General features: G+C 43.3%; 3 protein-coding genes across 4 annotated transcripts; 1 reads left to right on the top strand and 2 right to left on the bottom strand.

The window, feature by feature from the left end:
• Window positions 1-1,449: 1,449 nt before the first annotated feature.
• Window positions 1,450-2,418, bottom strand: or92a4 (odorant receptor, family 92, subfamily A, member 4). The gene has a single exon (NM_001128559.1). It carries the CDS (start codon window positions 2,416-2,418, stop codon window positions 1,450-1,452), a length of 969 nt encoding a protein of 322 aa, NP_001122031.1.
• A 1,367-nt stretch (window positions 2,419-3,785) lies between these two features.
• Window positions 3,786-8,549, top strand: LOC141379874 (uncharacterized). Its single transcript, XM_073935395.1, has 2 exons — window positions 3,786-5,365; window positions 8,397-8,549. Exons 1-2 carry the CDS (start codon window positions 4,150-4,152, stop codon window positions 8,411-8,413), a joined length of 1,233 nt encoding a protein of 410 aa, XP_073791496.1. The 5' UTR covers window positions 3,786-4,149; the 3' UTR covers window positions 8,414-8,549.
• A 4,677-nt stretch (window positions 8,550-13,226) lies between these two features.
• On the bottom strand, window positions 13,227-15,188 carry or92a1 (odorant receptor, family 92, subfamily A, member 1). 2 transcript variants are annotated; one of them, XM_009295275.5, is made up of 2 exons: window positions 15,123-15,188; window positions 13,227-15,024 (listed from the first exon to the last, which is right to left on the bottom strand). In XM_009295275.5, exon 2 carries the CDS (start codon window positions 15,019-15,021, stop codon window positions 14,050-14,052), a length of 972 nt encoding a protein of 323 aa, XP_009293550.3. In that variant the 5' UTR covers window positions 15,022-15,024; window positions 15,123-15,188; the 3' UTR covers window positions 13,227-14,049.
• Window positions 15,189-15,401: the final 213 nt, after the last annotated feature.

Raw genomic sequence — 15,401 nt, 5'->3', positions numbered from 1 at the left:
ACGACTGCATTAGCCAGAGTTTACTGTGCCAAATATTTGCCAAATGTGTCTAATATATGTTTTAAGATAACAGGGCCACATTTGCACTTACACGTTTGAGCCACTTTAGGTTTAGACCCAGATAAATGTGACTGTGCCACATTTTTGCCTACTGTGGCCCACATTTGTCTTCCATCATTTGGGTCAAATTTATCATTTTCCACATGGGCCACATTAGGCTCACATTCAGATTACTTTTTGTCAGAAATGCCAAATCTTTGCCTTAAATGGTCCACATATGAATTGGAATCTTTGGCCCCCCTTTGTCATTGTACAGGTGGGCCACTTTAGGCTCACATTCTTTATGTCTGGGCCGAAGGAAAACCACCATTGTCGCATAAATGCCTAAAGTGGCCCACATTCGTACGCTTTCTTGTTAGTGGCTTATATAAAAGGCAAAGGCCTCTAAACTACACTCATTTTACCAAAACAAAATATAATCATGCCTTGATTTTTAATTATTTAATTGGGACAGTAAGGTCTGACTTTGCTTAGACTAAAGTTTTGTCACTTAACAGAAATAATGTACAGTATACAATACAAAGTCATGTTGCAGTGAAAAAAGAATAAATATTGTGTGTATGACTGTAGGACTGCATCCATACATCTCTGCAATGACTCAAAAAACTTACTTATAAAGCAGGGGTGGGCAAACTCTGTCCTAGAGGGCCGGTGTCCTGCACAGTTTAGCTGCAACACCATCAAACACACCTGAAAATGCTAATCAGTGTCTTCAAGATCACTAGAAATCTATAAGCATATGTGTGTGATTAGAGCTGGAGCTAAACTGTTTGCCAGCCCCTGTAATATAGTCATTTGGAATGGCAGAGAAAGTGTTCTTGCAGGACTCCCAGAGTTCATCAAAATTGTATGGATACACCTTGCTGCCTCTTCCTTCATCCTTTTAGTGCTTTTCTGCTGAAGAGTTTGCATCTCCTGTGGTTTGTAATGTATTGGGCAGCACAAATGTCTTGATTCCTCAGGCTGTCGATGTTGCCATTCACTCTGCAGATCTCTCATACACCCCCATATTGAATGTAACCCCAAACCATGATTTTTTCCTTCACCAAACTTGTCTGATTTTTGTAAGAATCTTTGGCCCATGCAGGTTCCAGTAGGTCTTTTGCAGTATTTGTGATGATTGGGATGCAGTTTAACAGATGATTCATCAGTAAAATCGACTTTCTGCCATTTTTCCAAATGATCAACTAGAAGTCAAGTTATTATTAGTTGCCCTTACAGCTGGAATTGACGACAAGACTTTTGTCAAGTAGTGTATTAGTACATAACATCAAATATAATATCAAATAACAGCATTGACATAATACTTATTGTTAATAAATTTAAATTCAAATCTTATTGTTATTACTATTTTTATCAAATTATTTAATGTCTTCTCATACAATATAGTTAATGGACATTAACAGATGGTTTTATGCTGCCTGAACGATAGCAGAAGAAATATTTGAACAAGGGCCACACGGCTTCATCTCTCATGCCGTAGATCAGAGGACTCAAACAACGTGGTAGAATGAGAACAACAAAATAATTTAAATATCTCAGATTAATGAATAGAGGAGAACCACTTCCAATCATAATGAATAGTGTTCTCTCTATTGTGGCATAGAGAAAAGAGGTGAGACACAGTCCCAGCTGAATCAAGTGCAACATCACTGTTTTAAGGGCTTTTTTAGCAGATTCTTTATCAGATGAAACAGACCTGGCTGTGATCATAATGCTAATATATGTGAATATAATGATCAATGCAACAGACACAAAATAAAACACAGAAAACACCTGAGCTTTATCCACCTGCCATTTGCCTATATACAATTGCTCCAGTGTACAAAATGCAATATCTGCTAAATAATTTGGGTTATTAACTAAAGCAATAATTATATCTATGATAACATTGATCGTACTTAGAAACCAGATGATTCCAATGGCGATTCCAGTTCTTTTAGGTGTGGCGATGGTGCAGTGTCTCAGAGGGAAGCAGATTGCCACGTATCGCTCCAGAGACATCAGAGCTAGAGTCAGAGGAGCATTAATAAAAGCAAGGGTTGAGGTGAAGACTAACAGAGTACATATGGATTTATGTATTGGATAAAAACACAGAGCCAACATGAACATGACAGTTGTTAGCAGCAAAAGCACAGAGTCATTCATAAGCATGTGGCCAAAAAGAATATAGCGTGGCGTCTCAAAGAATATGTGCTTGCTTTTTAGAGCCAGGAACATCACGCAGTTGACAAAAAAGAAAAACAGAGATGTTAACACAGCCAATATAGTTTCACAAATGGTGAGAGGATCCCAATCCAGTTGAAATACTTGCTGATAAAGGAAAGACACATCACCACTTGTGCCATTGGAGTCCATAAGCTGAAAAACAAGAGACAGACAAACAAGACAGTAATAAATAATGTGGTTATAGCAATGATCCTTGCAAAAGAAATGTTCCTGCTTAGCAGCTTTGTTGGCAGATATTGACTTGACATTTGTAAGCCTTTATGGTTTGAAATTTTGTAAGATTCTGTCTTTAAATAGCATGAGAGGGCTGGAACAATGGTAGAAAAGAAAAAATGGGAGGTGCTGTGCAGTTTGAATATTGACGTGTAGTGCAATTCTTCAGAGGAAATAGCGGCCAAGATCATCCGTCTCTTTTCTTTACCAGCAAGGGCAAAATTATAACACAATTACACTAGGGTTTGCCTTGATTTGCTCTCATCCTCGATTCGTCAAGTGACATTATTTTCGTTTTAAAAAATGTGATTTATTTACAACATTTAATTAAAACATTTTAGTTCAGTGTTTTTTTTGGGGGTTTTTTGTAGTTCAGTAATAAAAAATAAAAAAAAGGTTATGTCAAATTAGAAATAATGATCTCTTTGTTACAGGAATTTGCCTCTCCAACCCCCTCCATTATTCCCACTCTGCTCTCAGATGGGGTGGTGGGCCAAATTAAAGGTTACAATGGGTCAACTTGGGCCCGCGAGCCCTACGTTGGGCATCTCTGCACTAGAGAGTTGAGTAGCATATCTGGTTTAGATGCATCTGCTCCTGTACAATTGCTTGAGGAAAGATTTTAAAGACTGGAAAGGGGTCAAACACTATATGAGAAGCATTCCTCGTTGAGCCACATTTTTTGACGCAGTCGAAAGAACTTTGTTTGAAGTGTACCGGGGCAGTGCAGTTATCATCGCCCACCTAATTGATTGACAGGCATCTATTATCATGTCTCATTATTAACGTGTATTATCATGTTCACAAGACAAGATTTGCTTAGAAACTGTGGTTAAAATAATTGTTCTATCTGTGATCAGCTGCTCCTCAAAAAGGAGTTTTACATTTACGTTTCATTTTTAAAACAGTACTTGTTTTTAATGAAGAAAAGACTGTAATGTTGCTACAATATGTAATTCATAACCACACAAATCACCACAGCTGCAGAGACTAATGAGAACATCATGTTGTGTAAATCATGAATATATATTGAAGATGCTGCCAAAAGAAATGTGTCTCATATATGTGTATATAAATGTATATATATATATATTGTAACGAGCGCATGCCACGTCGCCCTGGTCGCTAATCCAACCCAGCTGGACCATCATCAGCACAGGATCGCTCACAGCTGGACGTCATCAAGCGGAGAGGCATATAAACCAAGCCCACGCCAGGAGAAGACGAGCTTCATTCACCCTATGACTCCCTGCGCTAATGCTTGTCTCTCTGTCTCTCCACAGCAGACTCCAGCTCGTGACGATCCCACACCCGACTACTCACTGTCCTTCACCTACTTCCCGGAGCACCAGAGCACCTCACCTAGAAGAAGAGCACCGTTTGCACACCCTACACTTTGTAAATAAAGCACCCTCCGGGGACTTGTCTGTAAACCTATCCAACTGTGTCACTGTTTTCCCTCTGCCTCGCTACAACTGGTGGAGAATGCGGGCAATTACAGAGGGAAAAAATTCAGAAAACAGCACTTACCAGTAAGGAGAAATAATCGCTGAATTTTTTTTTTCTTGTTCTTGTGTTTACAGACAGGCATCCGCTCTCTCTCTCTCACTCACGCTCTCTTGCTCGGCTGTCATCCTCTCCTGAGTCATGTCGATGGAAGAAATAGTACGCCATCTAGAAATTTCAAGAAGACAACAAGTGATAACAGAACAGCTCACCGCCAGACAAGACCGAATGGAACAACAGCTCCGCCAAGCGGCCGGTTCTAGCCAGTTCCCTGAGGTGAGCGCTCACCGTTATATCACCAAACTCAGCGACCTGGACGATATAGATGCTTACCTTCACACTTTTGAAGTAATTGCCGAAAGAGAGAGATGGCCAAAGGAAAGTTGGGCGAGGATGTTGGCGCCATTTTTAACTGGAGAAGCTCAACGAGCATATTTTGCATTGGAGACACCGAAAAATGACGATTATAAAGCATTGAAGAAGGAGATACTCGCCAGAATGGGACTCTCCAACATAAGCGCAGCACAACAGTTCTCTCAGTGGTCGTACGACGAAAAGCAGCCGGTACGTACCCAAGCAGCTAACTTATCTCGATTGGCGCGATTATGGTTGCTGGGAGGAGATCCTTCCGCGGTCCAGGTCGCTGAGAAAGTGGTGATTGAGAAAATGATGAGGGCGTTACCCAGACGGCTCCGCACACTTACCAGCATGAGGAATCCCGACTCGCTGGCCACCTTGGTGGAGGCGGTGGAGCTGGCGGAAGCTCACGTGGCCCGGGAGACTGGGGAGAGAGCGGCTCTGCCACCCCGGAGGGTAAATGCGCCATGGCGACCGGTGGAGGGCACAGCACGACCAGGCAGCAGACCGGCGGTCCCCAGCCCAGTCGACGAGCCGATGCCCACAGAGCCCACATCGCATTCAACCCCAGCCTGGACAGCAGGGTGCGTGGTACATCGCAACATCCCTCCCGAAGCTCCCACCCGAAGAGTTTCTCTAGACGGGAAAACACAAACAGCCACGTTGGATACAGGAAGCGCCATAACCTTAGTTCATCCGAAAACGTTAAAAATCCATCATGAAGGAAAAAGCCGAATCCCAATTACGTGTGTGCACGGGGATACTCGCCACGTACCCTCACAGAGAGTGACCATCGCGACAAAGTCGGGCAGCTGCCGCATCGAAGTAGGAGTGGTTCCGGATCTTCCCGTACCCCTTCTTCTGGGCAGAGACTGGCCGGGGTTCGATGATCTCCTCACCCACCATCAGGCTCGATCGGCTCGTCCGAAGAAAAACAACAAAGGACGGGCTCAGCGGGACCGCAAACAGGCGCTGATGGCCACCGAGAGCGACAGAGGGGGTGAGTCATCATCGGCTAACCTATATTTTGATCTATTCCAACAGATAACTGCAGGTGGCGACTTCGGAAGGGCGCAACGAGAAGACGAAACGTTGAAACACTGCTGGCCACAAGTCAGGATCATTGACGGTAACGAACGGTTTCCCAGCCCTCACCCCCTCCCACATTTTATTGTACAAAATGGTCTGCTGTACTGTGTCGCAGAGAGGCGGGGGGAAAGGAAGACACTGTTGGTCGTCCCGAGGACCAAGAGGGAGACGGTTCTGGAGCTGGCACATACTCACCCGATGGCAGGACATCTAGGAGCGGCCAACACGATTAAAAGAATCAGAGATCGGTTCCACTGGCCCGGGTTGGATGGAGAAATCAAGAGGTATTGTCAGGCATGCGACATCTGCCAAAGAACGTCTCCCCAACGACCACCCCCCAGCCCTCTGATACCGTTACCCATCATCGATGTGCCCTTCAACCGCATTGGCATGGACTTGATAGGGCCTTTGCCGAAGTCGGCCCGGGGACATGAACACATCCATGTCATCCTCGACTACGCCACCAGATATCCGGAAGCGATTCCCCTGAGGAAAGCCACGTCATCGGCGATCGCGAAGGAGCTGTTTCTGCTATGCAGCCGAGTAGGAATACCAGCGGAGATACTGACCGACCAGGGCACCCCATTTATGTCCCGGTTGATGGCAGACCTCTGCCGCCTCCTAAAGGTAAAGCAAATAAAAACATCTGTTTATCATCCACAGACTGATGGCCTTGTAGAGAGGTTCAACAAAACGCTGAAGCAGATGCTCTGCAGGGTGGTGGCAGAGGATGGGCGCGACTGGGACCTCATGATCCCGTACGTGCTATTTGGGATCAGAGAAGTTCCCCAAGCATCCACAGGCTTCACCCCCTTCGAATTGCTGTTTGGCCGCCAACCACGGGGGCTATTGGACGTGGCTCGTCAAGCTTGGGAGCAGGAGCCAGCCCCACAACGGTCGGTAATTGAGCACGTACGGGACATGAGAGGATGAATTGAAAAAGTCATGCCCATCGTCAAGCAACATCTGACCGAAGCCCAGCGCGCCCAACAGAGATTATATAACCGGCCCGCCCAACCCAGAGTTCCACCCAGGGGACAAGGTGATGATCCTCATACCTACCACTACTTCAAAGTTTTTGGCATCTTGGAAGGGGCCATATACAGTGGTAGAAAGGGTAGGGCCGGTAAACTATCGAGTCCGTCAGCCGGGACGAAGACGAGAAGAACAACTGTACCACATCAACTTGATGAAGAAATGGGTTGCAGCTCCAGGTCATCTAGTTGCCTTCTCAGAAGAAACTTCTCCCGTTGTCCATATAGGTGAGCAACTCTCACCGAATTAGAAGGCGGAGCTGCAAGCCTTGGTCGGTCAGTTCAAGGATGTGTTCTCGGAGAAACCGGGCCGAACCACCATTATCCAGCACGACATCATCATCCCACCTGGCACCATCGTCCGGCTGAGGCCTTATCGAGTACCAGAAGCTCGCCAGCTGGCTATCAACGAAGAGATCCAAAAGATGAGGAAATTAGGAATCATCGAACCATCTCGTAGCCCGTGGTCCAGCCCCATAGTGATGGTCCCCAAACCCGACGGCACCCTCCGCTTCTGCAACGACTTCAGGAAGCTCAACGAAATATCTAAGTTCGACGGGTACCCCATGCCTCGGGTGGACGAGCTGCTGGATCGGCTGGGTGGAGCCCGATTCATATCCACGATCGACCTCACCAAAGGCTACTGGCAATTACCACTAAGTGAAAGCGCCAAGGAGAAAACCGCCTTCTCCACTCCCGGTGGGCACTGGCAATACCGGGTTCTTCCCTTCGGGCTCCACAGGGCCCCAGCCACATTCCAACGAATGATGGACATCTTGCTGAGGCCTCACCAGCCGTATGCAGCAGCATACCTCGACGACCTGATCGTCCACTCCGAGTCGTGGGAAGAACATATATCCCGATTGCGGAGGGTGCTCCTAGATCTTCGTAGGGCTGGGCTCACAGCTAATCCCAAGAAATGCCACCTGGGTCTAGCAGAAGCCAAATACCTCGAATTCCACATCGGTAGAGGTCTCATACAGCCACAACAAAGCAAGATCAAAGCACTACAAGAAACTCCACAACCCACCACAAAGACCCAGGTACGTGCATTTCTGGGGTTAGCGGGCTACTATAGATGTTTTATTCCTAATTTCTCATCCATAGCCAGCCCTCTGACAGACCTGACCAGAAAGGGGCAGCCGGAGAGGATACAATGGAACAGAGAAGCAGATGACGCGTTCCAAGCCCTGAAGATGGCCCTTACATCCTCACTGGTACTGCACGCACCTGACTTCGGCTGCCCCTTCATTCTACAGACAGATGCTTCCGACTCGGGCCTGGGCACGGTCCTCTCCCAGGTCCACGCCGATGAAGAACACCCCATCATGTACGTGAGTCGGAAGCTTACCCCTGCTGAGACCCGGTACGCCACGGTGGAAAAGGAGGCCCTGGCGATCAAGTGGGCAATCCTGGAGCTCAGGTATTATCTCCTTGGCAGGAAGTTTACCCTGGTAACCGACCACGCTCCCCTACAATGGATGTCAACAGCGAAAAACAACAACGCTCGAGTCACCAGATGGTTCCTGTCGCTCCAGGATTATAACTTTACAGTGCAACATCGAGCCGGGGCCTCCCACGGAAACGCTGACGGTCTCTCAAGGCTCTGGTCAGGATGGGCAGGTCTGTCAAAACATTCTACCCCCCCCCTCTCAATACTTTACCTTTCCTCCGCAGGAAACCCAGGACCAGGACGACGCTAAGGGGGGGGGAATGTAACGAGCGCACACATGCTACGTCGCCCTGGTCGCTAATCCAACCCAGCTGGACCATCATCAGCACAGGATCGCTCACAGCTGGACTTCATCAAGCGGAGAGGCATATAAACCAAGCCCACGCCAGGAGAAGACGAGCTTCATTCACCCTATGACTCCCTGCGCTAATGCTTGTCTCTCTGTCTCTCCACAGCAGACTCCAGCTCGTGACGATCCCACACCCGACTACTCACTGTCCTTCACCTACTTCCCGGAGCACCAGAGCACCTCACCTAGAAGAAGAGCACCGTTTGCACACCCTACACTTTGTAAATAAAGCACCCTCCGGGGACTTGTCTGTAAACCTATCCAACTGTGTCACTGTTTTCCCTCTGCCTCGCTACAATATGTGTGAGAGTATTAGAGGGATGGAACAAAGATGGAGGGAAATTGTGGGTGGGTATTGGGAGGGTTTGATAGAAGATTGACATAAAGTGCGATCCTACAAGAGAAATGCTTTATATTTAACTATGTAAATTTTATGAACAAAAATTGATGTTGGTTTAAAAAGGATCTGATGGTTCACCATGCCATAATCAGGAGACTGGTATAACAAGAAAATAACAGACTGTTCGGAAGCTACTCTAGTGAGTCTTAGTTTTTTACTTGAGAGCAGACAGTCTCCGTTGAATGTCTAGGTTGTCCTGACAAAGATAGGTAGAGACTTGGTTGATTATGACTTCCTCAAGTGTTTTTGCAGTGAATGGAAGAAGGGAAACTACTTCCATTCATAAGCAGTGGATTTATTCCGGCTTGCTTTGAATGATTAGTTCACATCCAGATTAAACATTTCCTGATATTTTACTCATCTCCTTACCTTTCAAGATATTAATTTCTTTCTTCAGACAAAAAGAAATAAATTTTTGTCCCCATATTGTAGATTTCTATGACAGTTCTGCAAACATCAAACATGAATTTTAATGTGATAATATAGTGCATAGTGTGTAAGACAAGCTTTTGTGGTTAAAAAGTATATATATTGACAGGTGAGTAGAGCCATTTGAAGCCACACGGAAATGAACATCATAGAATTCAGAATGTGAGCATAACGCGACACGAAAAACATGTTATAGCCTACGATGAGAGGGTGATTAGATGTTCAGATCATTTGATTATACTTAAAATGTTACATATTGATTCCCTAACACATCATTCAGAAACACACACAAACGGTGGCATCTCAAACAATATAAAATTCCAGGTTATGCAGTTCAGCTCATCTTCCAAGTTGAGTCTGCAGGTAGTTATTTGCCACATCATAAAATCACATCTCCATAATTAAAAGTTATGTGGGATGTACCGGTTCATCAACACTGAAAAGATTAGTTTGTCAATCCCCCCCAATTTTAATGACCCAAGTATTTCTAGCCGATAAGAAACTGGGCTTACTCTTCATATATATTTTTAAAGGACCGATGTAGCATTGGTTAAGCTTGCAGGACTCTATCTGGAGGGGAAGGTTCTGAATGGAGAGCCAACCCATTGACTAACGGTCTCTGGTACTGGTTATAGGTTTGGATGAGTTTACAGCAAACTACTCTCCAGATGTGACTGCATTGATCAATATGCTATTCTATAGAGGGAAACCCCTTTCTGTCTGTCCATTAGACCCAGGGTTGAACTCAGAAAACAAGCTAATAGATGTACCTAATGACTGGCAAAAGGAGCTCCAGAACTAGGATGAGAACTGAGGTCCCCGGTCCGACAATGTCCTGTAGAGTACCAAAGACTTGACATGAGAGGTAATGAGGTCTGCCATCTCTTTAGCAGATGGAAGTTTTTGTAAGGGAATGAATTGGGCAGCCTTGGAGAACCTGTCGAGAATGATCAGAATAACGGTGTTGCCATGGGAGGGAAGAAGGCCAGAAATGAAATCCACTGAGACAGGGGACCATGGTTAGTGGACAATAGGCAGGGGGTGTAGAAGACTCGGGGGGTGAGAGGTTTACCTCTGGTTGCAAACATGACAGACATTAACCAAGGATATTACATCCTTTTTCGCTGTAGGCCACCAGAAGTGTCTTTGCAGAACGTCCAAGGTGCGGGAAATACCTGGATGGCAGATAAGACAGGAGGAATGTACCAACTGAAGAAATCAAGGATGAACAGCCTTAGGAACATACAACTGGTTAGTTTGACCACCACCTGGTTCTGAATCTTGAATCTGTTACTGTAAATTCGGGACAGGGCATCTGGCTTTAGGTTCTTAAATCCGACACGGTAAGATAGAAAGAAGTCAAACCGGTTAAAAAAGAATGACCACCGGAGAGTAAGGCGTTTATCCTGTTGGATATACTTCAAGTTCTTGTGATCAGTCAGTACTTGAATCGAATGCTTGGTACCCTCCAGCCAGTGCCTCTATTCCTCAAATGCCAATTTTAAGGTCAGCAGCTCCAGGTCTCTAGTGTGATATTATGTTCACAGGAACTGAGATGATGTGAAAGAAATGCAGATGAAGACATTTATCTCTCCCCCTCATGGAAAGCACAGCTCCCACTCCCACATCTGAGGCGTCAACTTAAACATAAGAGGTGTCAGAGGAGCCACCACTGAGCTGAAATTTCAAACAAATTTCCTTTAGAAATGGGCAAATCCTATGAACCACTGAACTCCCTTTACTGAGGTAGGAGCTGGCCAGTCCAACACTGCCTGGACCTTCTTGAGATTCATCTGTTCCTGTCCTGGTTTAATGATAAAACCCAAGAACAAGAACTGGTGTGAAGCTCACATTTCTTGAGTTTAACAAATAGATGGTTTATTTGTAGACATCTTAATATCTTTTTGACAAGACTCTCGTGCTCCTGGAGAGACCTTGAGAAAATCAAAATGTTGTCTAAGTAGACCAATAACAAACTTTTTCAGCATCTCATGAAGAACATCATTTATGAGAGTTTGAAAAACTGCAGATGCATGTGTGAGGGCGAAAGAAGTATTGAATACCATCTTTTACTCATCCCACTATTTGATCCACACCAAGTGGTAGGCATTGCGCAGGTCAAGTTTAGAAAATATGGTAGCTTTCTTGAGTGACTTCTAGACAGGGGCCATGAGTGGAAGAGGATAATAATTCTGGACTGTTACCTTATTAAAAGGTCGGTAATCTATGCAGACCTCCATCCTTCTTCCTCTGATTATTACTAGGTGGTTCTAAGCAAACTTTGCGACACAGGAGACCCCAATGGAGAATTTCAAATTTAGGATTATGATGTGTAAGCCATTGGTAGCCAAAGATTAAAGGAAGGTCAGGGCATTCAATTAAATGCAAAGACATCTTCTGCTTTTGGTGGAAGACATCCAAGGGAGATATCCAAGGGAACAATAAAATTGGTAACCACTCCTCCATAAGTGCCTCTTGCTGAATCAAGACCGCCTCATGGCGCTTGACTGTGGTGGCATTCTGAGCAACAATAGAAAAAATTATTGGGCTGTGGCCTCAGCAGGGTTCATGTTGGACTTGGTTTTTCTCTGATGGGCCCAAGGCTTAAACCCGGATCTCTCGGGTGCTAGAGCAATGTTCTACAGTTTACTCACAGGAAGATGTGATGAACCCAATTGCCAAGGCACAAGCTCTGGTTCAAAAAAGGAGTTTATTCAGCAAGTCCAACAGTATCATCAAACAATGCAGCCAGACAAAAACATGGGAAGTCTACTAGACTGGCTTCTGCAGTCTGTCTGTGTTGCTCTGCAATAACACTTCCAAAACACTTAAAGGCATTGTTTTTTTTTCCACTTGTTAAGTTTGTTTTGTGTTTACACCTTAAAAGTAAAGAGCATACATATGTTTCACCAAATGTGACGCAGTTGTCTTAAACATATCAAAGCCAGTTTAAATGTGGCACAGAAACCATTTGCTAATGTGGCTATGCACCTACAATGGGCTGCATATAAGATTTAGTTATCCTAAAGCATATATGGATTAGTTTGGCAAAGATGTGGCACAGTAAGCACAGTTCAGGTTTATTTGTTCAAATCATGGCTCACAGTCAGTCTTTTTTAGCTTGCTTGAGAGCTAAAAGGAGTGGACCACTCAACTTCCAGTTTGATATGTGGGCAGGAACAAGGTGTTGGATCTGGGTTTTCATGTTTTCCTCGAACATGTAGTCTGTTACAGGGCATGCCTTTGGGGGTCCTAGGATGTGTACCTTAAGCAGTCAAATTCTTATAAGACCACAAAGCTTTATTTAAGCTAAAAGACTTGTCTTCCATTTATACAAAAGATTAGTAACTAACACTGTACAAAATACAGATGATGTTTCAGAAAATGGGAACTAAAACTAAATGCCATAATTGAGGATGAGGTCTGGATTGAGTGATGTGAAGGATGTCATAAAGGAATTAAGTCAATTATAGAAAGAATTTGATTGGAAAGTAAAATTGAGGTACTCTATTACTCCTTTTATAATTTCTACATATGTAAAAGGACAACATGATGCTTTGTGTTGGAGAAAATGTGGTAAAATAGGAGATCATACCCACATTTATTGGGACTGCCCTAAGATTTAAGAAATTTGGAAAAGTGTTTGAAAAAGAAATAGATACATTAGATATAGAAACACCCCTCGGTCCAGTTGTGTGCTTATCGGCAGCATTGTCCAAAGAAATGTTTAATGATGAACCAATATACGTTCTGTTCTAAGAATATTATTACTGGATGCAAAACAAAATGATAACAGTACATTGGATGGAAGAAGGTCCTCTAAAGGTGGCTCAGTGGATTAAGAGACTTAAGCAGGTCTACAGTATGTATTGGAAAAAATGACTGCATGTCTATAAATGAAGACTGATATTTTGCTGAAGAGGTGGAAAGTATTAAATCATATTTATATTTGTACATTGAGGTTAATTAACATATCACCAATGTAATCTGAGCTAACTACAATGTAACTTGAACAAATGTATCCCTTGAAAGGTATTTATGATGGCAGTACTTTTTATTTATTTATTTTGTATTATTTTTATTATTTTTGTTTATTTTTTTGGCATTATCATACTTTTGTTTTCATTTATTCCCTCATCTGAAAGAGCTTCCCCTTGTTGGGAAAGGGGTTATTTCGAAATATATATATATATATAGGTTTTGCTAGGTTCATCTTGTCCACATGCTCTTATGTCTTTTCAACATATTTTCCATTGTTCTTACTCTCTATTCTCACACTATATTTCTCTCTCAGTCCAATAAAGGCTCAAGCCTCAAGTTCAGTGTCGACTCCAGGCTCTGATCCTAGCCCTGTATGTAATTAGGCTTGAACTTAACCCTGTGTTACAGTAGGTCTGACTGAGCTCTTCATCTTGCAAAAGATGCTGAAGTCCACTGCCTTTTTGGTCCAGATGGCTGTTGAAAAACCTTGTCTAGTACTGGTGACAGACCTCTGTCACTCATCATTGCACTTTGTAGGGGTTTGCCCGGGACATGAGTTTGTTTTTGTCTAGAATTTTGTGTAAAGGCTTGTGGCTTCAAATCTGCAGTTTATTTCACAGTTTATGTCATGTCAAAATCATAATGTATATGAAATTCAGAACACTCAAAACATGTTTATCACCTCATGTCATATTTTATAAAGAGCTGGGCTTTAATGCATTAGAGTCAAGCATTAGAGCAACATTCTGCAGCAACTGTTTATGAACCAAATGGACACACGTGTGGGTACAATAATCTGTAATCTTTGTACTTGGTGAAATAGTTATGTTTATGATATAACATCATACAATAAAATTGCAGTAATATAAATAATACTTACATTTACCTTCAAATCTTATCAGTACTACCATATGCTTGTCAAATTATTGTTTCGCCCCATACTATACAGTTAGTGAACATTAACAGAGGGCTTTATTTTGCTTGAACGAAAGCAGACAAAATATTTGAACAATGGCCACACGGCTTCATCTCTCATGCCGTAGATCAGAGGACTCAAACAACGTGGTAGAATAAGAACAATAATATAATTTAAATATCTCAGATTTATGAAGAGAGGAGAACCACTTCCAATCACCATGTATAGTGTTCTCTCTATTGTGGCATATAGAAAAGAGGTGAGACACAGTCCCAGCTGAATCAAGTGCAACATCACCGTTTTGAGGGCTTTTTTAGCAGATTCTTTATCAGCGGAAACAGACCTGGCTGTGATCATAATCATGATATATGTGAATATAATGGTCACTGCAACAGACACAAAATAGAGCACATCAAACCCTTGTGATTTATCTATTTGCCATTTGGCTATAAACAATTTCTCTAGTGTACAAAATGCAATTTCTGCTAAATAACTGGGGTTATTAATCAAAGCAATAATAATATCGATCACAACATTCACAGAACTAAGAAACCAGATGATTCCAATGGCAATTCCAGTTCTTTTAGGTGTTGCGATGGTGCAGTGTCTCAGAGGGAAGCAGATTGCCACATACCGTTCCAGAGACATCAGTGCTAGAGTCAGAGGAGCGTTAAAGAATGTACAGTATGAGATCAAGACTAACAGAGTGCATATGGATTTATGTATTGGAAGAAAACAGAGAGCAAGAGTATACATTACAGTTGTGACCAGCAAAAGCACAGAGTCATTCATAAGCATGTGGCCAAAAAGAATATAGCGTGGCGTCTCATAAAACATGCGCTTGCTTTTTAGAACAGAGATCATCACACAGTTTACAGAAAAGAAAAACAGAGATGTTAACACAGCCACTGCCGTTTTAGTGCTGGTTCCAGCATCCATGTCCAGCTTAAAGACTTGCTGGTGAGTGAAAGGCACGTTACCATATGTGCCATTGGACCCCGCCATAAGCTAAAAAACAAAAACAGAGAAACAAGGCTAATGAAAACAGCATGCAATGTATTTTTGCTAATTAACAAGCGAGTTAAAGTATGCAAGACATAACAAACCTCAGACACCAGTGTGTTCCTTTTCTGCCTTGACTGGGTGTATTCCAGGTTCTCATTTATACAGTTATGAGCGTATGAGAGGGATGGATCAGAAAGAGACATAAAGCATTTGTGGGTGGGCATCAGGATGTGTCATTCTGAGATCAAAACTGTATACAACTTTACTAATTCATCAGGATTGAATTGGTTCACTTTGATTCAGACACAAACTTTTACAGATTGCTGAATTTGCAGGAAAATATGGTATATTTTAAGTGGTGTTAAGAGGTGTTACATTCC

The sequence above is a fragment of the Danio rerio genome, chromosome 21 (assembly GCF_049306965.1).
Source record: "Danio rerio strain Tuebingen ecotype United States chromosome 21, GRCz12tu, whole genome shotgun sequence".
In the NCBI taxonomy this organism is placed as follows: domain Eukaryota; kingdom Metazoa; phylum Chordata; class Actinopteri; order Cypriniformes; family Danionidae; genus Danio; species Danio rerio.
The sequence above is the reverse complement of the archived record's forward strand: the minus strand, read 5'-3'. Positions and strand labels throughout refer to the sequence as shown.

What these genes read in the sequence shown, in the direction of transcription:
- or92a4 (NM_001128559.1), bottom strand. Translation starts at nt 2,418, where the DNA reads ATGGACTCCAATGGCACAAGTGGTGATGTGTCTTTCCTTTATCAGCAA.
- LOC141379874 (XM_073935395.1), top strand. Translation starts at nt 4,150, where the DNA reads ATGTCGATGGAAGAAATAGTACGCCATCTAGAAATTTCAAGAAGACAA.
- or92a1 (XM_009295275.5), bottom strand. Translation starts at nt 15,021, where the DNA reads ATGGCGGGGTCCAATGGCACATATGGTAACGTGCCTTTCACTCACCAG.